The 24,491-nt window shown below is 34.4% G+C and overlaps 2 protein-coding genes across 6 annotated transcripts in view; one reads left to right on the forward strand and one right to left on the reverse strand.

The window, feature by feature from the left end:
- LOC147065257 (multidrug resistance protein homolog 49-like) overlaps positions 1-18,802 on the forward strand; it is a 34,410-nt gene extending 15,608 nt beyond the window's left edge. For all 4 annotated transcript variants that reach the window (XM_085956357.1, XM_085956359.1, XM_085956358.1 and 1 more), the window contains exons 11-26: positions 946-1,088; positions 1,178-1,386; positions 2,699-2,943; positions 3,649-3,806; positions 4,320-4,463; positions 5,135-5,317; positions 6,189-6,272; positions 6,810-6,929; positions 7,463-7,592; positions 8,353-8,548; positions 9,575-9,737; positions 9,989-10,183; positions 12,090-12,299; positions 14,150-14,296; positions 14,850-14,958; positions 18,533-18,802. In XM_085956357.1, the coding sequence (XP_085812483.1) occupies positions 946-1,088; positions 1,178-1,386; positions 2,699-2,943; positions 3,649-3,806; positions 4,320-4,463; positions 5,135-5,317; positions 6,189-6,272; positions 6,810-6,929; positions 7,463-7,592; positions 8,353-8,548; positions 9,575-9,737; positions 9,989-10,183; positions 12,090-12,299; positions 14,150-14,296; positions 14,850-14,958; positions 18,533-18,654 (2,558 nt within the window). In that variant the 3' untranslated portion in view covers positions 18,655-18,802. The remainder of the gene's footprint in view (positions 1-945; positions 1,089-1,177; positions 1,387-2,698; positions 2,944-3,648; positions 3,807-4,319; positions 4,464-5,134; positions 5,318-6,188; positions 6,273-6,809; positions 6,930-7,462; positions 7,593-8,352; positions 8,549-9,574; positions 9,738-9,988; positions 10,184-12,089; positions 12,300-14,149; positions 14,297-14,849; positions 14,959-18,532) is intronic.
- Positions 18,803-23,354: 4,552 nt separating this feature from the next.
- Positions 23,355-24,491, reverse strand: part of LOC147065258 (choline/ethanolamine kinase) — a 55,820-nt gene continuing 54,683 nt past the window's right edge. For both annotated transcript variants that reach the window (XM_085956372.1, XM_085956371.1), the window contains exons 9-10: positions 24,151-24,345; positions 23,355-23,607 (exon numbers count right to left, since the gene is read on the reverse strand). In XM_085956372.1, coding sequence (XP_085812498.1) covers positions 23,497-23,607; positions 24,151-24,345 — 306 coding nt within the window. In that variant the 3' untranslated portion in view covers positions 23,355-23,496. The remainder of the gene's footprint in view (positions 23,608-24,150; positions 24,346-24,491) is intronic.

Raw genomic sequence — 24,491 nt, forward strand, 5'->3', positions numbered from 1 at the left:
ATATTTCTTTATTTAAAACTTACGTGCTAGGTACATACCATATTATTCTGAAACATAATTAAACAATTTAAATATTTACTTAATCTATTGACTCCATTCGTCACCTCGCATACTTGTTTCTTTTACCAATTTCTTAGTTACTACTACTACTTAATTTTAGTTACGAGTTTTATAAAGCCGGCGGGGTAAAGATTAGGTGACAATGTTTGGGCCATCAAATATATATATATATTATCATAGGTATTTAAGCTGTATTTTATGTTGGTGTTAGTAAGTTCACCGAATACTCTATTTTCTGTCTATCTGCTTATGGAATATGTAAGTTAAAATAAATCACTGTTTATCCTAAGCGGAACATAATATATAGGAATCTAGGGGCGGCATTGTATATGAAAGTATGGTGAAGCCAGCAAGTATGGTGAAAAAGTATGGTGAAACAGGTTGGTAATCAATTTGCGGCAAAATTTCCATGTTAACATTATATTATATGGGTACGATATAAAGATCAAAGTAAATCCTCCGTGATGCCCTGCATTTTTTTTATCGCGTCGCCATTTCTCGTGAGTTATCGGCTGTTGTCGGCATGCTTCATTGAGTTGTATGAGGAAGCCAAATCGTTGCCTATCTCTACTTTTAATACATCTATGATAGGAATCCACAGAGTAGAGGTTATATTGACAGCCAGGTTGGGCACATGGTATTTTTTGCATTCTCCGTTTTGACTCGAATGTTACGGTCTCTTGTTACTAACTTTCACTGTACATACATATTGAAAAATCACATACACAAGACTCATGGCTTCATACTTATACACAGGCACTAGGCTAATGTGAGTGCATAATAATATGGAATAATAAAGGTATTTGGAACAAAATTTGAAAGAAAATATTTATGTAAATATGTAGGTGACTACGGTGAGTTCAAATTAAGTTCTCTGTTTTCCAGGAGTGGTAGGGCAAGAGCCAGTTCTCTTTAGTGGAACAATAAGAGACAATATAGCTCATGGAAAACCGGATTGTTCTGACGATGAAATAAAAGATGCCGCTATTGCAGCCAACTGCCATGAATTTATCAAAAAACTTCCATCGGTAACTAAATCTTTATAATTAAATTTCATTATAAGATAATAAATTGTAAGGGTTACATTTTTAAATGAATATAATATTTCAAATTGCAGGGCTATGATACTGTTATTGGTGAACGCGGTACCCAATTGTCAGGGGGTCAAAAACAAAGAATAGCCATTGCCAGATCACTGGTTAGGAATCCGAAGATATTGCTGTTAGATGAAGCGACTTCAGCGCTGGATGCGACAGGCGAAAGGCAAGTTCAGGACGCTTTGGATAGAGCCAGCGTCGGCAGAACGACACTGATGGTTACACATAGGTAAATAATAATAATATCTTATTATTCTTTTCTTCTTTTGACCATGTCCGATCCTAATAGGATCATATGGGTGGTATATAAAGTGGAGGTTTGTATTAACAGATTTTTTTTCTGTTTTTACGAGAAATAGATTTTAGCCACTTGCTCAACCTATTAGGTTAAGAATCTGACTCCAAACACAAATTGAAAAACTATATGTGCATTTGCCAAAACCTGAATTTGAATGTGGATCCCATGACATTATAGGGCAACACGTAAACAGCATCAGAGCATTGACTGAACCAGCATTCAACTCGATGTGCAGTATCTGGGACCCACGACTGTACTTGTTTAAAAACAAACACTGCCTATTCGACAATTATGGTGCTGCTTTAGGGTAGCGAGTTATGTCACCTCACGGAGGCTCAGAACAACCATATACTGAGCTTCGAGAATAGATGTGTGTGGTAGTATAACTTTAGTTTAGTAGTTTTGAGTAGCGTTGAGATAAGAGAGCGGACCAAGCAACAAGAGTGAAGAGACGACGTTAGACCTGGCTCAGATTCCGGTATCCTGGAAGACTCCTAAATATCATCCATAGTGTATACAGTGAAACTACAGGTTGCTGGCATAACCTGGGATGATACAAGAAGACTGGCGAGCAACAGAGATTCTTGGAGGCGCCATGTGGTTTCCATATGAGGAGCGGATATGGTCAAAGAAGAAAAAGAAGAAAACCGGGGTTCCACTGTTTAATAATAATATTTAGGGCTATGGTTCAAAATGTCAGTTAAAATTTTTTTTTCACTTATTGCCAATAAATTGAATACGTGTATTAAATAAGGCTCTAAGTACCAAAAAGTAGTATTGCCTGTAGTTACAAAATACCGAGTCATTGCAGTAAAATTTCATGAAGCAGACCTTTTGAAAAATGTAGTTTTACAGTGTGAAGCAATCACGGCAGCTTCTATAATTTTAGGTATTAAGAACTCGCAAGTATCAACACACCATCGTCAGCTATTTTATATTGAATGCCGTTGACCACTTCAGTGCTACTTACACCATTATAAATAAAATACGCCAACAGACTTACATCGTCGACAGGTTTAATTATTTTGCTGTATTTTTTTGACTTGCTTGAGGCACTTAGACTATAGTTAAAGTTATTTGCGTTGGTATGTAGAACATTTTTCTATAAAAATGTCAGTTTTTATTATTTTGGTACTTAGCGCCTTAATTAATACACGTATTCAATTGTATTCTACATTAAAAACATTTTAACACAATCGGAGTCCCAGTGTCGGCAATTATTTATTGTTTTTATGCATCGTAGGTTGGTAACAGTGAGGAGCGCCAGCCGCATAGTCTTCATCGACCAGGGAAGGGTGGTTGAGCAAGGAACCCATAAACAGCTGATGGAACTGAAAGGACACTACTTTAAACTTGTCGAAGCAGACCCGTATCACAGTAACAAACCTGAAGAAACTAAAGACAGTATTATTGAGAAAGATTTTGATATGATACCAGAAAATGTGGAACTCGATACTCTTTCAGCAGTCAAGAAACGTAGTAGTAGAGGTGATTGTTGCTCTTTTTTATTCTGCTAATCTCACTGTAGAGGTGGGCAAACTTTTTTAAAATGACAATAGTAATATTTACCATACCATGTAAAAATTAAGAAATATTATTTACAGATGGCGGCTATAATGAATGCCGACATGTTTCAATGCACCAACTTACTTAATATTAATTTTCTGTGGCTACCAATTCTACCACACTAATAATACCACAATGTTCAGAAATCAAGGACAATACTGTAATTAACAGTATAATATAGTACAAGCTTTATTTACTCGACTCATATTCAAGTACATATGGTGGCATTTTGTTAATTATACACGAAATGGAAAAGCTAAACCTCACACAAATTCAATTGTATTCTAGTATTTTAACTTTGCTTACTAATTAATTAAAATCATCATGATTGCAGTGCCAAAACTGAGATAGGTATGTTAATAATCTTTTACTACAACTATAGCGACACTTATTTTGAGTTCACCGATAGTCGCTCTTCATTATTTTAAGGAACCACCACAACGCATGTACATATAATTTAAATAATAATTGCTTTTTCAATGAGTAATGCAAATAAGAGCAACGCCATTTTCATGTGTTTTGTTCATCTGTTATCGACTCCAAAATATGCGCAGAAGACTCATGCGCAATTTAGGTTTAATTGTTTGGAAAATGTGTAATCATAATATATTAAATAATTTTTTTTAGAAACAACCCCTCAATTGGTACAGCAGATGAGTCAGGAAAGCTTACGCTACGCTCAGAAAAGATCAAGCATCGTGTCAATCGCAAGCTTCGGAAGAACTCACGGAATTCAATCTTTCTACGACATGCAACATACAAGTGATGCCACTACTAAAAGTGAGGTTAGAAAATATTTTGATCCTAATATAACTGGGCGTCTTATGTAGGCGAAGTCGATGTGAATGCGATCGCGATGCGGTTTGAAGCGATACGATCCAAAACAATGCGAAGCGGCATCGTTGTCCTACGTGTAGCTGAGTCACCAGCTGTGACCATCGCAAATTTATACAATATGTTTATTACTTCGTCCACGTAAGACGTAAGGGAGAAAATAGTGTCAACCCTCATTTTCGTTTTTTTTAAAAATGACTACGCCATCTATGAAGATCCTCTCTAAAGTATTTGTCTAATAAAACTGATTTAATATTCGGCTGATAATAGTGTTTTCAGACTATAGTTTCTTTTTATTCGAAGATATTTCAATAAAATATCTTGAGGTAAAATAGTGTCAATGACAATGTAGGCGACTGATTTAATGTCAGACCTCAAAATGTAAGAGTTGACACTCTTGTATCGGCAGCCGTCAATGGTGCGCAATTTCCAGAATAATTTAATATGTACGGAGATTTTTTCAGGAAGTCAAGACGACAGTGAGCAGTTGGGAATTGTTGAAATTAAACCGACCAGAATGGGTTTACATTCTCTTTGGCATTATCTCATCTCTAGTTGTCGGCGGAGTGCTACCGATTTTCGCTTTGCTCTTTTCTGGAATATACGGGGTAAATAACTAATAAATTCTATTCAATAAACTTTGCGTTAATAAAATATTTCCATATAATATACATTGTGCTAGTATGTAATTATTAAGTTCCAGGATCGTGAAATTTTGACCAAAACCATTTTTATAAATTACTGTTTTTGTACCATAGTAAAAATTCAAACAAAAAAATCACATTCATGATCCCAATATAATATACTTACTTATTAATGTTTCATTAAAAACATTAAATCATCTTAATATTGACATAATATTAATTACTAAATTTTACACAAAAAGAAATATAAGCTATTTATCTTGTTTATTAGATCTAGAAACTTGGAGAGTCAACTTTTTTACTATAATTACGAAATTATAAGGACCACAGATTTTATATTTTTTTGTTTAGTAATTGAATACTTTCTAAAATTATATTTCTTTAGTCGGTGAAAATATGTTATTTTTTGCATAAATTATAATATGCAAACTAATCTCAAAATTCCGGGATTAAGATATCTTGCATGATCCTAGGATTGCAAGCCCTAGTTGGCACCTACTGCACAATAAAAGTTATCATGCTCGGTTTCAGAAATATGGGTCATGGATTCAAAGACCCATTTAAAAAGTCTGTTGATATACCTTCAAAACGTGGTAGTCCATGGAGTGAAATTAATCTGATTACTTTTATTTCAGTTGTTGTCATCGACTGACCCTGAGGAAATATCATCGGGAACTGCTTTTTATTGCATCCTGTTTGTAGTGATTGGCGTTTTGTGCGGTGTAGGAACCTTCCTGCAGAGTTACCTGTTCACACAAGCCGGAGTCAAACTCACCCAGAGACTCAGGGTTAACACCTTTGCTAATTTTTTAAGACAGGTTAGTCACCAAACGCATATACAAATGATTTCAAGCTCTCATTATTGTTGTGGCGTTCGATTTAAGTTACCACTGTGGGAGTTGTCGACGTATCGTATGCCATGGTGTTGAGGATGATGATGAAGAAGTCGAAGATGGATGCAGGAGCGAGTTTTTTTCGCGGCGTGACGGTCGGTACAATAGTATGTTATAGTAGTTATGTTACAATACTTATAATACTGTTCCGAGGTCTGATCTCGGTAGAATGAGATATTGTGCGGAGCGATTCCGAGACTGAGATACTAACAGACTAGGAACTTATATTCGAGTGACATTCCTGATGAATTATTATTCGCTATTTATACAATCAAAATAATATTAAAAAATATATGTTATTGAATTAATCGAGTCAGCTATTTATTATCTGGCGTTTGCGTCAATGGATGACTGACTAAGTGAAAAACGGATATGCGGATACTGATTATTACGGTCAGCTACTTACCGAGTTTGCTATAATTTGACACTGTGGAAAATCGATATTTAATTTGTAATTCTATATCTCTATGACAATGTTTTTTTTGGGTGTCACCACGACTTAGGTAATATTTTTTTTACTGGAATACATCTCATTATTCCAACCATGAGTGTCATTTGCTACAGTGCCTGTTTGGATGCTAGCAAACAATACCAATACAGCTGCGAATATCTTTTGCTGTGCCCATAGTGCCAATGTAGAATGATTGTACTCTACACACAACCAATTTTGTAAAATTAGTCTTTTTAGATATCGCTATTTTATTAATGTATCTATATGCTACATCTAGTGATTGAATTTTGTTACAAAAGATAAAAAATTAAATCTTGTGTTGAACAGTTTGATTGATTTTTTCAGGAAATCGGTTGGTACGATGACCAGAAAAACTCGGTTGGTGCTCTTTGCGCAAGACTCAGCGGTGACGCGGCTGCTGTCCAAGGAGTAAGTTTCCTAACGCTGTGCTTTTTAAAGTTAAAAACTTTAGAAAATTTTGCAACCTATAAATTGTGAGATAATTTAACAGTTTATATTCAGTAATTAGATTCTGATACAAACATTTCTATTACAACATGACATTGATTTCAAAATATTTTTATTACGGTAGAAAGTTTATTATTCTCCGTGTTGCCAGCATTGTTTTAAACTAACAAAGAAAAGATCTTGCCTTGATTAGAAACTTAATATAATTTTGTGTAATTGTTCATTTCACTGATTAATCGTATAAAAAAAACTTGTTAAGCATGTAAGATTTATTCAAGACATTTTTGTTTTATTGCAACCCGGGCAAATAAAACACAAAGTGTGATTGTGAGCATGCTACAAATGAAGGTACAATGCGAAACAACTTGCAGCTTATTTAATTTACTAGTCATTCTTTAGCTTAATTTTTATATATTAACAAAGTCCATCTCTTGGTGAAACGATTTTCTTCAAACCATTCTCTAAGACAGTTTTAATTAATTAAAACTTAATTTTCAGGCAACCGGAATTAGAATTGGCACAATATTTCAAGGAGCCTCGACTCTTCTCATTGGAATTGCGATGGCATTATCATTCTCTTGGAAAATGACACTCGTGTCATTGGTCACCATACCTATCGTAAGTAGTACTAAAATAAATCAATAATTCTTGTGATTAGAAGCCATTATTGTATTGAGTCTTTAGGGTTTTCAACTCTTGGGTCGTGAGGTGTTTTCTAGGGGGCTGCCGACCAAACAGTAAACTTTACTGATAATTTTTTTTAGCATGGATACAATCATGCTTTTTTCTTTTTCTTTGTTTTTATTTTTATATACGGGGAGGTTTTTTTCTTGAGGGTTAAATTTCAGAGTGTTCTTAAATAGGGAGTTGTTGATCGGGGGGCTGTCCAGAGTGTAATTGTCCCAGAACTTTGAAATTTTGAACTAATATTACCATTTTCGATAGACTGTAAAATAAAACTAGCAGTGTGTGCGTGAAACAAAATAGTTATAAAGAGCACCGTATATATTATTAGATATCCCAAAAATGCCATCAAACCAATGTGTTTTGATGACACGACAGCTCTCCACTCTCACTTGATAGCAACTTTACTAGTAAACGGCAGTATAATAATCTAAATAATAACATAATAATTAATCGATCACTGTTAGGTCCTTGGCGGGATGTATTTAGAGAGTTTAGTAACAAGCGCCTCACAAATCCAAGAAGCAAAAGCTATGGAGGGAGCATCGAAGATTGCCACCGAAGCCATCATGAACATAAGGACAGTGCATAGCTTGGGTGATTATAACTTTTAAATACTTAAGACATTTTGGTGTTATCTTGATGGCATATTATAATAGCTAGTAATATTATGTTGAGTGTTGCTACCTATAGTGAAACAACTTAACCTTGAAATTGCGCAGATTGCAATTTCTTGGATTGTGAAGGAATCACATAGGGTAAATTTAATTATCATTACCGTTATTATCTCTGAGTGCTCTTGACATGAAGCCTATTGGAACACTTTCTCTTCCTCACCGTCATATTTTCTGTCAAAATAATCGAACTTCACACTTATATAGTATGTTTATAACAATTTGGTGAATAAAATATGTCAGACATGGAAAATAATAAGCTAGTTGACAGAAAAAAATTCTATACTTTTTCAAAATCTATGAACAATTTTATTGTTTTCACAAAAACAAGGATGTTTTCCAAGCAATTTGTGCCTAAACTTGATGCTACTTGTTACATTTAACACCAATTTGCCAGATGGGTAATTTGCAAGCAGGTGGGTACCTATTCAAAAAAACTGGATCTGGCAAGAAATTTGAATACAATTCTCAAATTATTGAGGTTTGTCATAGAAGAACACCTAGTTAAGATCCATGCCCTGCTGATGCCCGAAGATAGTCTCAACCTGGACCGTCTTACCTTCAATTCAACAAGATTCTGAATCTAGTAAATACCATCCAGAACGGTGTTACGAAATGTTGAAAGATATGACACTGCGTTATTTATATATCTATAACAACTGCAATATTTTATATTTTACTAGGTGCCGAACTGATTTTTCTACAGCGCTATCATGAAGAGTTAAAAGTGGCCGCTAAGGCTGGAGGTATGAGAACTCGTTTCCGCGGAGCCGTTTATAGTATTGGAATATGTGCGCCAACCTATGGATATGGACTATCCTTGTACTACGGTGGGCTGCTAATTGCGTATGAAGGATTACCTTACAGAAATGCTCTACTGTAAGTATCACAAAATATAGAGTGACAGAGAAAGATATTTTTTGGAACTAAACCTGAACAATCTGTAGACTGTAGTAAAGATGTATGAAGATGTATGTGTCATTATGACGCTCTGTATTCTCATCTTAGAAATCAAGATTTTCATGAATATTTCTATTAAAGAGTAGGTATTGTTGTAAACATTGTCATTTTAAAATTACTAGTGGCGCTTTTTGCAGTGGACTGTATAATTTTGAAGGTGATGGTGGATGGTGGATCTAGGGGGGGGGGGGGGCGACTTAACAGGATGCCAGACACTGACCCTTTATGATATTGATGATGGCTCCGTGGTCTGGTTGCACCATCATTTGCGTGGTATTGTTTGTTTGGGTTAGCCGGTGCGTGGCACTTGACGGTACACTGTTAATGGATGATATATGAGGTTGATGAATGATAATGATTGGTTATATAAATGATGAGAGCCGGTATCACGACTGGTAGGTATTCAGAAGTATCACTTGAATGACGGTCACACTATATCAAACTAACCTAGCCGTGGCCCACAAACAACTTCTGAATCAGCCTGTATAATAATTGAATATTGCGGTAACAGGCTAACACACAGACCAGTTATCTTGAGCTGACTCACGCGCGACGGCTGTCTGGTAGTCACTGAATGTACATTGCAGTCACGGTCTACTAATGGCGCGTAATTGCTCGTCGTCTGGTCTTGTGACAATAAGAAATAAGGGTATTTGGGCAGATGGGGTATAAGGATGATGGCCACCACAATCGGTCCAACCAATTACGAATAAAGCAACATTTTGTTACAGTAAAGTGTCCGAGGATATTACACTTTTTATCATTATCTGTAAAATATAAAATAGTAAGATACTATAGCTGTATGCCAAATATGGCAAAAAAAATCTATAATTATGGAGGAATTCATAAAAACAAATGACGTAATATACTTTTGATAGCTAATAAAACACTGTACCTATTTCACAGTGATGAATATCTTGATAACATTCCATTGTATTTATTCAGAGTTACAGAGGCATTACTGTTTGGGTCCTGGATGTTGGGTCAAATACTGGCATTCGCACCTAGCTTCAACGGGGCCAAGATGTCTGGAGCCAGAATTGTTCGTCTTCTCAATCGACAACCTCTCATCCAATCAAATGAGCAAATCACCGATGACCCTTCTTGGGTAAGATGTTATAAATTTTTATAATTATCTTAAATTGGAGAGGTGCAATAGTCAATTTTAATTATATGACATTGTGTCTTAAATTGAAACCTGTATTTTTTCATAATAACATATCAAACTCTAAAACTTACATACTTATCAATCAAGTTTTGTTGTGCAATTCACAATTGATGAAATAATATGTTAACAAACGCCTTGAGTGGAGAAGCCTTAATCTACCAATCGATAATTAACTTCATTTATTATTACAGACCGCAGAAGGCACCATCAAATACTCAGAAGTGGAGTTCCGTTATCCAACAAGAAAAAGTGTAAAAGTATTACAAGGTCTAGACATGGAAGTACTTCCTGGCAAGACGGTAGCTCTGGTTGGCCACTCGGGCTGCGGGAAATCTACGGTTATACAACTTCTGCAGAGATTATACGAACCGTACCGAGGGACAGTTGTGAGTATAAAATTTAATATAATTCATCACTTGTTTCATTTCTATATCTGCCTCGCGGTGGCATAGGGCATCTGTCTCTGAAAAACATGTTGTTTTTCTTACAATACGTCTTTGATTCAAAGCAAGACTTGGGTTGGCCATCAAGAATTGTTCATATAGGTCACCTTAATTCTGTGGATGCTGTAGTGTGAAGTTGCGGTGAGGCTGCGGTTAGGTGTGAAAATGGTATATACTTTGCTTTTATAATTATTAAAATTAATTCAAATTAATATCCAATCGGGAGTAAATGTTAGAACTGAAGCTCATCGCCACATTTATCAATTGGGAAACCCAATTGGATTTTGCAGTCTTGGATATTATATTCATATATTGTGGAATAAGTACAAAATAAACTTATAAAGAAACATTTTAAAAGTGTTAATTATTTCTAAAAGATAAGTTCATTGTAGAAATTGAATGAAAAACTAACTAAGAAAATGAGCAAATTAAATATACTATAATTCTAATGGTATGTACTGCCAATGTTGATGATCAATTAGTATCAAAATATTCAAATACTCTTCAGTTCATGCCATTACTACGACATTCCACTCATTAGAGCAGTGCTCCGCAACCGGTGTGCCGTGGCAAACTGGTGTGCCGCGGCGCATTGTGTCAAAAAATGCAAATAATTTTGTATTTTATACAATACTTACTTAATGGCCAAATTTGCGTGCATGGCTGGTAATATATTTGAGCACCTGAATAAAATTAATAAAAAAACGCAAGGTCAGAATGAAAATATATTGATATGCTTCACTACCATAGGGATATTAAATAAATTCACTACCATTGAAAACAAGCAATGAATTTTGGGTCCGGCCCAAAAGCTTATAACTTTGCTGCAAAAGAAATTTCATCGTTATTTTCATACAATCAATACGACTGGATTCAAAACCCTTTTGCAACCAATGCCGGAAATTCTATAGAAGCACTATAATTATATTCGTGAGGAATTTTGTTGAATTGAGGAACGACTTGACGCTAAAAATGAATTTCGCCGATGTTCCATTGGGTATTTTCTGGATTTTGGTTAATAAAGAATATCCTCGGATTTCCAACAAGGCTATCGCAGTTCAGCTCCCATTTTATACGACATATACCTATGTGAGTAACTTTTTTCAACTCAACCTATAATTAAAAATGATAAGCAGTCATACTTGACGGGTGATAAGAACTTCGGGTTTCTCTTTCGTCAGAGCTCTAGTCTGGAGGGCCAGGTTCAGGGGGGGGCGTGAAGGGGGGGATAAACACAAATTACAAATTTTCTCTAATGATTAAACAAAAGTCGCCTACGGCGCTATATTACTACGCTGATACTAATATTTTTATATATCCAATTGGGGAATGTTTGTATTAATAAATACAAAAAATAGCTAAACATACAATGAATACCATTAATTTTACCTCAAACACCATTTGAAAAACACTACCTACTTTAGAGTATCACACTATCTTTAATCTTAGCGATAGGTAGGGGGCCCGCTTCAGCATGTGGGGTCCATATTTTGATGTATAAATTGTTTTACCTGTGGTGTGCCGCGGAATTCTGGGAATACCTTTGGTGTGCCATGGGTGAGAAAAGGTTGCGGAGCACTGCATTAAAGGATAAATAATATTACTGTATTTTTTTTTATACTGACAATAATAATGATTGTATATGGGTAGCTTTAAAGTTGAAAAAGAGCTAATGAAGATCTCATAATATGAATAACCAAGCATGGTATAACGTAGTTCCCGAAACCCAAGGAAGCGAAGAAAAGCCAGATGCATAGATTGTATTTGTTTACCGATTATGTAGATATAAAGGGTAACATAATATTCGCAGCCATTTTACAATGATTATAGTAGATCCTTCTTTTTACAGTTGCTGGATAATAAAAACGTGTGTACAGATCTAACGATTCCTCGTTTGCGCTGTCAGCTAGGACTCGTCTCCCAAGAACCGACTCTCTTTGACAGAACTATAGCGGAGAACATTGCGTACGGAGATAATACACGGCAGGTTTCCATTGATGAGATTATACAAGCGGCTATTAAGACTAATATACACGGGTTCATCAGTGGACTTCCATTGGTAAGTTGGTTTAAATAAAACTTGTTTAATTTCAATCTGCCAACCAGTGGAGCACTCAGGATTTAATGTTGGGGGGCGCCAAGGAGGAGAATATAAATTAGTCCCATAGGCTCTTTTTCTTCTTCATATAATTATTTTTACATATTTTCACAATACACGGCGGTATATTTTTACAGTTTCTCCCAGTTTTTATTAAATTTGAGGCATAGTGGCGGTAACCGTTGAGCGTGTCATCAGCGACTGGCGGATTGGAAGTGACTAACGGCGACCATGCTGGACATGTGCGCCTAGCATTCTAAAACATTAGGTACTCAAATAATATCGGCTGTGCTACCCGCTTGGTCTAGAGAGCTACAGTATTTATGCCGAATTCCACAGAAAAAAAATGTTCTTTTGATTTACACCACCACCGACTGTAGTGGGTGTAGTTTTTCTTTTCGCCGAATGTTTATCGTCGATTTTTGGTTTTTTTATCGAGGTTCCAAAATATTAATTGACAAAAAAAAGTATAATTGCATTTAACTTATACATAAACCTACTTAACACAACACAGCCAAATTTTTCGTTTATCGTTCTTTTGTCTATTGCACTCGGTGTACCTACACCATGGCCCCCACATCCTGAAACAGGCCATCAGGCTAGGATATTTGGTGGACCCCCTACCTACCGTTAAGATTAAAAGCAGTGTGAAACATTTTAACATTTTCAAATTGTGTTTTAGTTCAAAATAAGAGTATCTACTTATAGAGTGAATTATGGGCGATTTTTAATACATCTACTTTAATAATGGAGCTGTCGAGTATCGACACATAATAATCAGAAAATATATTGCACAATTATATAATTGAAAATGTTCATGGTCATGAAGTATAACAGCGCCTTTTTTTATACTAAAGCTAATATGATGTGTGTTTATCTCACTTATCTGGTCAACCCGACACGCCGGGCCCCCAGGCTAGAACCCTGTCAACCCTCCCCAGCCATGACCTACACCCCTCCGGAATTCGGGTGGACACCGAGAATTTTTTGACAGTAGGTACCATTAGGGATTGGGTTTCTAAAAAAACTTGACATTAGTGTTTCGAAATTTTTGTTTTAGAAATTAAAGGTGCTGGAGAATAATTACAAATCATTTTTTTGCCGTGTTTTTATTTGTCTAAGCCCAAGGTATAGTTTATTGCCTTTCAATTTCAATGTTTAAATCATTCTAATAATTTTCATGTTTGGGGTGCCAGGACCTCTAAACCAAACTCTTTACAGACACTTGGTCGTATTCATATACACTTCACAAATATTATCCTCTCTTATTGAGAGGTATAGAGACAATGTATTTGATATTGAAAACCTACAATATCAATAACATTGATCTCTTATATTTAGCGATGTTTGGACTATCATTTTGATAAACATGCAACACTATTTTTGCAATAAAAACATCCAATCTTGTCAACATCAGCAGGGCTATTCTAACATATCACTTAACTCCAAAATTAATAAAGAAATGATAAAATTTATCATATAAATGATATGTCATATTCAGGCAGTTAATTATCCCGGGAAGTTATCTGTCAAGCGTGATATTTTTTAACACAGCTGCGTTAATTGCGAGCTGTCAAATGTTGTTGAGTAACACAGTTAACATATCTTACTTGATTCTAATCGGATGCATTTTGAATCAAGAAAGACGCAGTGCGGTGTGTTAACAATTATTATAGATAACTGCCTTGTTTTTAGAATTGCTCCAAGTGATATCTGTGTTATTTTGGAGCAATAAAAATAACGAAAACGTATTACCGTGTTAACTATTTAGAATAGCTCTGCAGTTTATCTATTCTTGTTTCTGTCAACAGGGCTATGAAACTCCATTAGGCACAAACGGAGCTCAGCTGTCAGGTGGTCAAAAGCAAAGAATTGCCATCGCACGGGCTCTCATTCGAAACCCCAGAGTATTATTATTAGATGAAGCCACATCGGCACTGGATTCACACAGTGAAAAGGTGACTATCCAATCATATATCATTATATTAAACATGCTATATACCTAATAATGAACGATTATTGTATAATGTCTATTATTTTGTTTCCAAGATGACCTCAGAGACAACAGTATTCTATTCAGACACTGTCATCAGTGACTTCCCGTGGGGGTAGGTAGGTCATGCATTGCTTAACGGCGGCACATAGAGCAACAAATGAATTATCACATCTTTTGATGACTTCTGCAGACGATGCGGTCACTTCATTAGAAAGTGTCAACATCTGAGTTTAAAAATAATTAATGCATAAAAAATACTGACAACATAACTATTATTGTACTGTAATACATTATATTATAATGGCAGTTTATCGCACAGGCAACCAGTGTTCACAAGGGTGCCTCCAAAGCTAGCGCCACAGACCTATACGTATCTAAAACTACCATTGTTTGAGAGTGTAATAGTAAATTAAATGTGATCTGAGTAATCTCTGGAAATATTTTCTACGCAGGTATTGTAAAAATACTGTAAAAGTGCATATGAATGTTCTAAAACAAAATGTCGTTTGTTTCAGTTGGTGCAACAGGCGTTAGATACAGCGAAAGAAGGAAGGACTTGCATAACAATTGCTCATAGATTGTCCACAATTCAAAACTCTGACCTTATATGTGTCATAGATAAAGGTATATTCAGTTAATTGCAGTAATAAATATTATAAAACTATGGTCAGAAACATCCAACCCATGATTGGACAGTCTTCACGAGAGGTGTCATTGTTGTTTTGGCATATTTAATTTCCTGAAACAATACTTGATGTGATACGGGCGATGCCAGTCTAAATACAGGAGGACCTCGACCTGAAAAGGTGTGCGAATGTTGAATGTTCGAAAGTAGAGGGAAGTAAAAAAAAAAATTAAATTGTGTGTATTTTGAAATATGTATTTATCAAGTAAATATAAGATGTTTAAGAGACATGTTTTTGCGGATGTTTCCCTTAAAGAGTTATCAAGAGTTTTTAACTGTTTGCCACTCTTCTTTTTCTTATTTTAAATGGTAAATTATTAACTTTACAATATTGCTTAACTGCTGGCACGAAATGTAAAGTGAACCAATCTTTTAATATTAACGCAGTAAACCCAGTTTTTTTATCTTTATTTGATTACTGGAAGCAATTCTTTATCCTTCCATTTCAATGCCCTGGGATTTTCTGGTTGATAAATTAACATTGGCATCAATTTTAAATCACCAGCCAAGTTTCCACCAAGAAGCAATGTCAATCGGTTTTTAGAAGGTATATTAGATAAGAATGTACGACTAGGCATTTTTTCCAAAATAAACCTGTGTCATCTACATTAAATATTTGGCTAGAAGAATATTCTCCATCTTCAATAATTTTGGATAATGAGGAAATAAATTCTCCGCGAAAATCAGCCGATTCTCCAGTGAATTTAATATAAACTAATCGTTATCCTTACTTGAAACATCGTGTTAGAATCTTCTTTTAATCTAGCCTTCCAATCTTTGTGCAAACTAAGAGCCTTCGCTTGAATAATTGAAATATTCAGAGGGACATCTTTTTGATGTTGGTCGTCGATCCATGATGACAAATATTTTTCCATTTCATCCATAACTATGCCGTGTCTTTTGGAAACAACCTTTAAAGATATATTTCCACAATTTTGAACGTATTCCTTAATTTTATTTTTATTTTTCAAAATTGAACATATCGTAGTAGACTTGTTTGTATCATACGAACGTCCGATTGAAGAAAAAGATTCACCGCAATCAGAACGTCGTGTGAAGTTTATAAGTCCTTGATTTCTCTTTGTTCGTATCAACGCTGCAGTTTTTCTGTTTCTCACTCTTGTTTATAAATCTTTAGGGTGAAATATTTCAAATGAATAAAATTAGCAAAACGCACAACATAACACGCCCGCACGCGCTCCTGCGCAAGACTAAACCTATCCTAGCTAGCTCACAAGCAAAGTGACGAGTGCGAGCAGGATGCAAGTGACGCAAGAAATGCACTTGCTTGTGAGCGAGCGAGAAGGGGATATCTTAACCCCACGGCCAACGCGACGTTTTAAAAAAACGATTTTTTTTGAAATGTGCGAAATAGCGAATTGTGCGAAAGTCGAACGTTCGTAAGTCGAGGTCCGCCTGTATAAACAAAAATTGAATTATAATTAACTATTTTTTTTATTCAAACGAATAATTCACGAGATTTTAAGAATATATCATTCTGATTATTGAACATTATATAATTTAGAAAAACACTTTCTGAGAGAGTATAACCAATAGAAAAAATCTTTTTTGAAAAAAGTAAGCCACCCCACCTACTTATTAGCGTTCTTCGAAATCAAGCTACCTTGGCAATCGGTTTTTGTTTCTTAAATCAAAGTAGGTAACTATTTTACTATTACTATAGATTACTAACCGGCGCCGGTTGGGGCGTTTACCCGTAGGAGATGCAGGGTTCGATTCCCGGCCGGGTGGCTTACTTTTTTCAAAAAAGATTTTTTCTATTGGTTATAACATACTCTCTCAGAAAGTGTTTTTCTAAATTATATAATGTTCAATAATCAGAATGATATATTCTTAAAATCTCATGAATTATTCGTTTGAATAAAAAAAATACTTAATTATAAATTATTAGCAAGTGCAAGTAGTTACTTCTAAAAAAATATTGGAGAAATTCCACGACGTCGGTTAGTAATCTATAGTAATAGTAAAATAGTTACCTACTTTGATTTAAGAAACAAAAACCGATTGCCAAAGTAGCTTGATTTCGAAGAACGCTAATGAGTAGGTATTCAAATGACCAATAGTTTAAATTTGTCGCTATTAGTATGTCACACCGTAGCATATTGGATAAAATGCGCCGGTTGGGGCGTTTACCCGTAGAAGATACAGGGTTCGATTCCCGGCCGGGTGGCTTACTTTTTTCAAAAAAGAATTTTCTATTGGTTATAACATACTTTCTCAGAAAGTGTTTTTCTAAATTATATAATGTTCAAAAATTGTATTGTTTCAGTGCTTGACGTGATTGGTAATTTATAATTATTACGTATGCATAATATTTAATCATGATGTAGCAGATGAAGAAACGTTCAACTGGTGCTACACATTCAGCTGATATTTTTACTGGGATAAGTTGCATAGATGTTTTACACATCTGCGCCTTTATTCGATTGTACCCACCGGGAGTGGAACATATCACGCTGGGATTATTGAGTAACTATTATTACTTTAGTTACTCTAGGCAACCAAGTAACCAAGATAATAAATAACAATTAATGAATTATCCCAGCGTGAGACAGTCCACTTGCAGTGGGTACAATGGAATAAAGGGGCTGATCTGTATGAGAATGGTTCCAATTAACGATTAATATATTAGCTACAGGTTTCAGTGCAATCTCGGTTGCTATACATCCGTTATAGTTATTTTCATTTTTTAAGTTATACTCCTTTTGGAGCGTTTGGTAGAGTGAAATTGAGAGCTGCACGCGCAGACCGTTATGAAAGTGCGCGACTGTATGAAGTTAGCTGCGAATCAGTCAGCTCTATACAAATGCAAGTTTGATAGTAGAATTGTTCTGTTCCGCCTAGGCAACGAATTTATTATTGTCGGCCATTTGCAATTCCTTACGTAAACAAATGATTAAACGTCAGAGTAACAGTTGGTACTTTAAAAATAAAAGCAACAAGAAATAATATTATAATTTAGTAATATAAGTTAAAGTTACGCCAAAGAAGTATAACTTCTAACGCGCGTACATACGTACACACACCGATTTTTTATAAAGTAGACTATTCTGTGTTAGGATATGAGTTTTTCGTACATTGGCGACTTTACCCATTGCAGAGCCGCTTTGCCCGGACCTACTGCCTCATGTTCCTTTATGTCATCCATATTAATTAAATAAAGCAGACTTTACTCAACTATATCTTGTAAACGGATATGTACGACATGGAGCTTTGTGTCACGAATAAATATGATTATGGCGTTATCGAAACCGGGTTTAACTCAACACATTCATTTTTGTGGTTAAACCCCTGTGATCCTAAAGTGCCAAATATATTATGATGCACATCGCGTAATATTTACGTGACGTCACAGTAAGCTGCCGTTATGGGGGAAAAGTGTGTAATGTCACGTTTATTGGTGTTTAAAATGTCATCAGACTGATGCTCACATCTCGAAGCACATATTGAACCTTTAAACGAACATGTCTATATATAATATTTTATTGACAGGTCGGGTTGTGGAGAAAGGAAACCATAGTGAATTGATGGCTATGAAAGGCGTTTATGCAGACCTTCAAAAGATGCAAGCGACTGCTACAGATGCTGTCGCCAATAGAAAAAAAGAAACGTGATAAAAACTCTCGCAGTGTCATTAAGTGATAACTCTGCCTGATTAAATTATGTGATCTGATGTATTTGAATCAGGCGCGCACACAGAAAAACGGTATTGGTGGGTCCAGGTAGAAAAATATCCATAATAATTTAATATTGATTTTTTAACCCGAAACCCCACGTGTGCGCGCGCCTGATTTGCTTCTACAGTAAATCATAAATTACAAAGACAATATTCCTAGATGTAAATATATTACAATATTTTATATTTTAATAAGATACATAGTAATAATTTGTTGCTTTGCATATGGTAATAAAAATAAAATATTCTTCAGAGTAGCCGATTATTAGCGGAAAACTTTTTAATGGAAATCTTGTAAATATGTATATAGCAATATTGAAAAATATTCATTGTCTTTCAATTTGTGTATGAGTCAGAGTATGGACCTAATGGGTTGAGCAAGTGGCTGACATCCATTTCTCGTAAAAATAAAATCTGTTAATACAAACCTCCACTCTGTGAAGGCCCATATGATCCTATTAGGATTGGACATGGTCGGAAGTAAGAATATTGAAAAACAATTTTATATCTATCGCTAGATTTGTGAAATACATGAAAATAAAGTTGGAAACACACGACAAACACACTGCGAAGTGCCATGATTATACAAAAATGGTGATGTGGGATTTTAAAAGTGCCATAGAGGTACATATTTTTATTTATTTTAAATATATAAAATTATTTTAAATGATGAGTAAAACTGATTGTATTCTTACAAAATTGTATTTCCTAATTACGTTACAAATAATGATTTACCATATAGGATAGGCCTTTAGCTAAATTCTCATAGATTTGATGCATACACAATTTCTAATGCATGACATTATAGACTGGCGCATTACCGGTCGCCCATCGTGGGCAGCATTTTAGTATAGTGGTATTTTATTCACAAAAATTTCTAGTTGATGATAATTAATGACAATTATTATTTTCTTACAATATGTCATAATTAATTGCGCCTGTATACGCATGGATTTACTAGCAAAACAATTAAATTGAACTATCGCGATAATAAATGTTTACCCACAAAAGTGCTGACTGTCTCAATCTTCAAGCATAAACGAACTTGTCTGTTGTCGCTGTGTGGTGCTATTTGACAAGTTTGGATGTGTTATGAAAATCGGTGAACGTCAGAATGCTCTACGTGGTGTAGTTCGTATTTTCTTCTGTCACGTTCACCACTATATTTCTACTGCACATCACGGCTTGAAATGACTGGAGCACCATTCCTGTTCATGTAAACGGCAATTATAAATTAATTTGACCGTGTAACACTCTTATTTTTTATAAAATATACATAAAATTAGATAATTATGTTACTTATGTTTTTGGACAATTATCGAGCGTTTCAGTTTATAAATTTGTCTATTTCGAGCACCACTGGGATATCGTGCAAGTTACAAATGTCGCGTGAAAATTCAGAAGCCTTGCAATGGACATCTATGTATTAGTAAATAAGTCCAAGAAAGATACATAATATATTGGGATAACCACAGAACAGATAATAAATAGAATTCCCATGGGCTATATTCAATACGCTACATTTTGTTGCAGGGTTTTGAATGTGTGTGTCCTACGAAAATGAAACACGCATTATGCACATACAATAGTGTGTGTAATACACTAATATTAAATGAGCGTCAATGCATAAACCGAGAGCAGTTGTCAGTATTAGATGTATGATGTATTCTTGACACGTGTTTAAATTCATCCCGTATTCTTACTTACTCGAGTATCGGTTGCCTGCTTCTCCATACCCATTAGGTATCAGTTCCCATTATTTCTGAGTTCCCAGGGGTTAAATAATAATTAATAAATACAAATAAAAACTGTTTTAAAAAATAGCTTTTTATTAGAAAAATGATAATGATAATATTGTATTACTTAATTTAAGAGAGTAACATTCTTTCAGGATATTATAATAATTGTTAATTCCCTGTAATAATAATTTGTCAATCATATTACAATAAATTAGTAAAACGTAAAAGTAAATAATAATAATGATTAGGTGCACATTTATTATTTTGATCTAAAAATATTTTACACCTAAGATATGGCAGAATAAACATAATAATATTGTAGCTTTTGTTATACTTGTACATAATCATTGTAAATTTTAACATTACATAATTTAAAAATAATTAATTGCATGATTTATAAAAATTCAGAGTGCTTCGGAAACTTCAAAAGAAGTAATACATAATTCACTATTGAAGACTGAATATTATGTATAACTTATAAATAATGGCATTTTTAGAAGATATTTTATGATCATTTGGAATTAAACTGTTTTGTTAGTTATATAGTTTTAACTCTCCAAATTGTGGAATCGACAAAAAATGTTTCCAACAATTTTACAATGGAGTTCTACCCCATAAACACCACTATTGACACATAATGTTATTCAACTTTGTTAGAAGTGTTCACACTAGATTTTTTTTTTTCTTATATTATTAATGTTTTGACACAAGATATCAATAAGTGACATTTTGGTTAAAGTGAGTTCTTGAAATATTATACAGAAAGAAATAATTATTATAAAATTTAATTATCATTGAAAAAGAAAATCTTACACCATATCATAGACCAAAAGGGGACAGCAAGAATTGGAGAAGATATAATGCTGTACTGTACAGTCAGTCAGTAATGACAATTCCAGTTAGATTAATTAAGATTGGGAGAAGCGCAGGCTTGGTCATGCCCACTTGGAGTACGAATGTACAATGAGTGGTTAGAGATCAGAACCCACTCGGGTTGTTGCACTTCTGGTAATGATGTAATAATTGATCATCTTGGAACAAGAAAATGTTATTTGTTGTAAAGATGGGTAATTTAACATGATATATCACACAGAAGAAAATATTTCCATAAAACATTTACATAACATTTTTCACTATTACCGAAATAAAATAATTGATCCACGTAAATTGGCCAAGTAATCACGCAGATGTAAATTAAATCGAAAACAATTAAATACATGCAATTATATCCTAAATAGTTATTATTTTAGTTTTAGATTGTAGCCTAGCCAGTTCTGTCATTTTTACTATGACAATCTCCTTACGACTTACATACCCTACATATACAATCAGTAAAAAATTAAACAATTCATAGAAATGTCAGCACGATTCTTTGTCAACTTATCACCGAACCTTAACCCAATTATCACCACGTTTTGGAAAGCATTGCTTCTAATAATCATTAATTAATTATCACGATTGAACAATATGATTGTAGCACACGATATTCAATTAATTTTTGCTAACATCTCTCCGCAATATCAATCACCTCACGATATAATCATTAAAAATTAATTCTAAAAATAGATACACTTAAAACAAATGAAGGACCAGAGGTAACAAAGTATCAACCGCGTCTAAAATTGATTTAAGCATCTATGAGAAAAAAAACCTTTTAAATTACTGTGGTATTTTTTATCCAAAGATATTAGCGCCTGTACACGTGCATGGATTTACTTGCAACAGTGAGTAATAATAACTGTTTACACGTAAAAGTGATGACTGTCTCGCCAATCTCCATTCTTCAAGAGAAAGCAAGATGCGATGTTACCATTTTTAATAGTACTATTTGACAGGTAATCAAAATTGGTTAACCTCAAAATGAGTCTCTGCGCGGTGTAGTTTGTTTTTTTACCGGCAGGTTCGCCACTATCGTTCTACTGCGCAGACGCAGATATCGAACAAACTAATAATTGTTGCGTGAAAATTCAGAAGCTTCCGAACTTTTTTAATTCATGCATGCAATCTTGCAACTTGCATGATAATAATATATTGTAAGTAGTATACAGCAGTAAATCCATGCACGTGTAAACGGGGTATATATCGATCTATAGATTATTAAAAGTTTTCAAATGAATCAAACTAAATATCGCTGAAGCAATTTCCAGTTTGACATAACGTGTCACTTTTGGATGTAAATGAAATAGAAAAGCACTCATTATTCTCAGAGTTTGTGTGAAAATTACAGGTCCTTTTTTGTATCATTTTCATAACTTTAGATTCAATCTCTCTATAGGAGAAGGTATTCTTTACCAACTTTGGTTGACATTCTTTTATCCAAGGTCCTTCAAATTATTACATTAATATTAAACTAAACTTATTGAAAGAAAACTAGTGCTCCTTAAAAGTTATTGCAGCAAATTATGTATAATATTGAATCATTATTAAATAAATTAATATAAAAGAATACTTTAAAATACACAGTACCCAACCATAAATTAAAAAAATCTTCACCATTTTCTTAATTTTACCCATACGGATATTTTTTTAAATAATCAGATAGAAAAAAAATAGCTGTATTTTCGATAGATCATAAATCATTCAACAGCCACAGGACATACAATAACTTGAAAGTAAACTTGGAACGATTATCGTCTATCATTCGAAACACAAACACGACATATGTAGGTACATTGGTAATATATTATATTATATAACCAATATAATATATAAACAGCGATTGCGTATAAAAATATTTATACAAAGTTCTTTGGTTGAATCCTGAGGTTAAAACTAATAATGTTCGACGTACCAATGACAGTATAGGCACCAACCACGTAAAAAAAATCTCACTTTCACTGTCATTTTAGTCATAATAATTCATTCATTTGATCATCCGTCGCATCGATATAAAAATTATATTAAATTATGGACTGCAAATACATGGTGGATGGTAAATTCATAACCAACACTTCATAAAAATCCGCCAAATTGAACTTGTCGAGACGTAAAACTGTTTTTGCCGTTTCTCATCAAAGTGTAGGATTGTTGGAGAACGTTCCTCAAATGTCCACTTCACGAATTTTCCTTTTGAGCGAAGGCCCGTTTGGGTCCTTTTTGATCACCTCTTGCTTCAGTCTGCTGTACCACTCCATCCTGGATACACCGTAATCCTGGGGAAAAAATATGTTTTAATGAATTTTAATTTGAGCTACTATTAGTAGCCTTATTCTAGCAGACACGTAGAACATTACCACGAGATTCAATAGTATGGGCAAGAAAAAAGAGTGCTAAGGATGCCGAGCCAGACAAGGTTAACAATAGGCAAGATCTAAACACAGTCGGCAATAACAATCATATAAACACATTAGCCCACCCCAAAGAATATGGATTCTTGATAGTCTTATACGCATTCTGTATTAGGAACTTTGAAGGCAGTTTAATTTTCGAATCGATTATACGTGTGGTTGTATTGGTAATAAGTTCATTATTTTCTATTGGCTACCCCAAAAACATTGTTTGTTTACATAACCTACGTACGCATTTCTCAGTATTTTATGTGATTATTCATCTTAAAAATAATGGTCAATCTATTGCTTTTAGCTGCCTAATATTTTTTCGTTAATCGGAATGCTATCTTTCCAATTTTCTCTTCTTCATTAGACGTTTGCTGAAATTTCCTTTTGACCGTAATATAAGTATTATAAAATATTCACCCAATAGCCAAAGGGTATCTGGCATTTGGCCGCGTGCACGATAGCCCAGAGCGTCCAAAACAGATGACTGGCCATGGAGTATGCGTCCACTTCGTGATTGAGTCGGTTAACTTCTTCCAGAGACGGCACCGCATAGTCGGTAGTTGCTCCGCTGCCTTGTCTTACTCGGGACAGATACTGCCGCATGAAAATCTCCTGCAAGAATACATACTTTGTTCAGTATAAATATTATAATTTTTAAGCAACATTCATACAGGAATGCACATGGAAGACATTTTCATTAGTATCAAGAAATTTAAACAAATATTGTTATAAGAAAATATGAAAAACATAGGATACTT

Source organism: Rhyacophila brunnea, unplaced genomic scaffold (genome assembly GCF_057557595.1).
Source record: "Rhyacophila brunnea isolate RB1 unplaced genomic scaffold, BYU_Rbru_1.0 scaffold_6, whole genome shotgun sequence".
In the NCBI taxonomy this organism is placed as follows: Eukaryota; Metazoa; Arthropoda; class Insecta; order Trichoptera; family Rhyacophilidae; genus Rhyacophila; species Rhyacophila brunnea.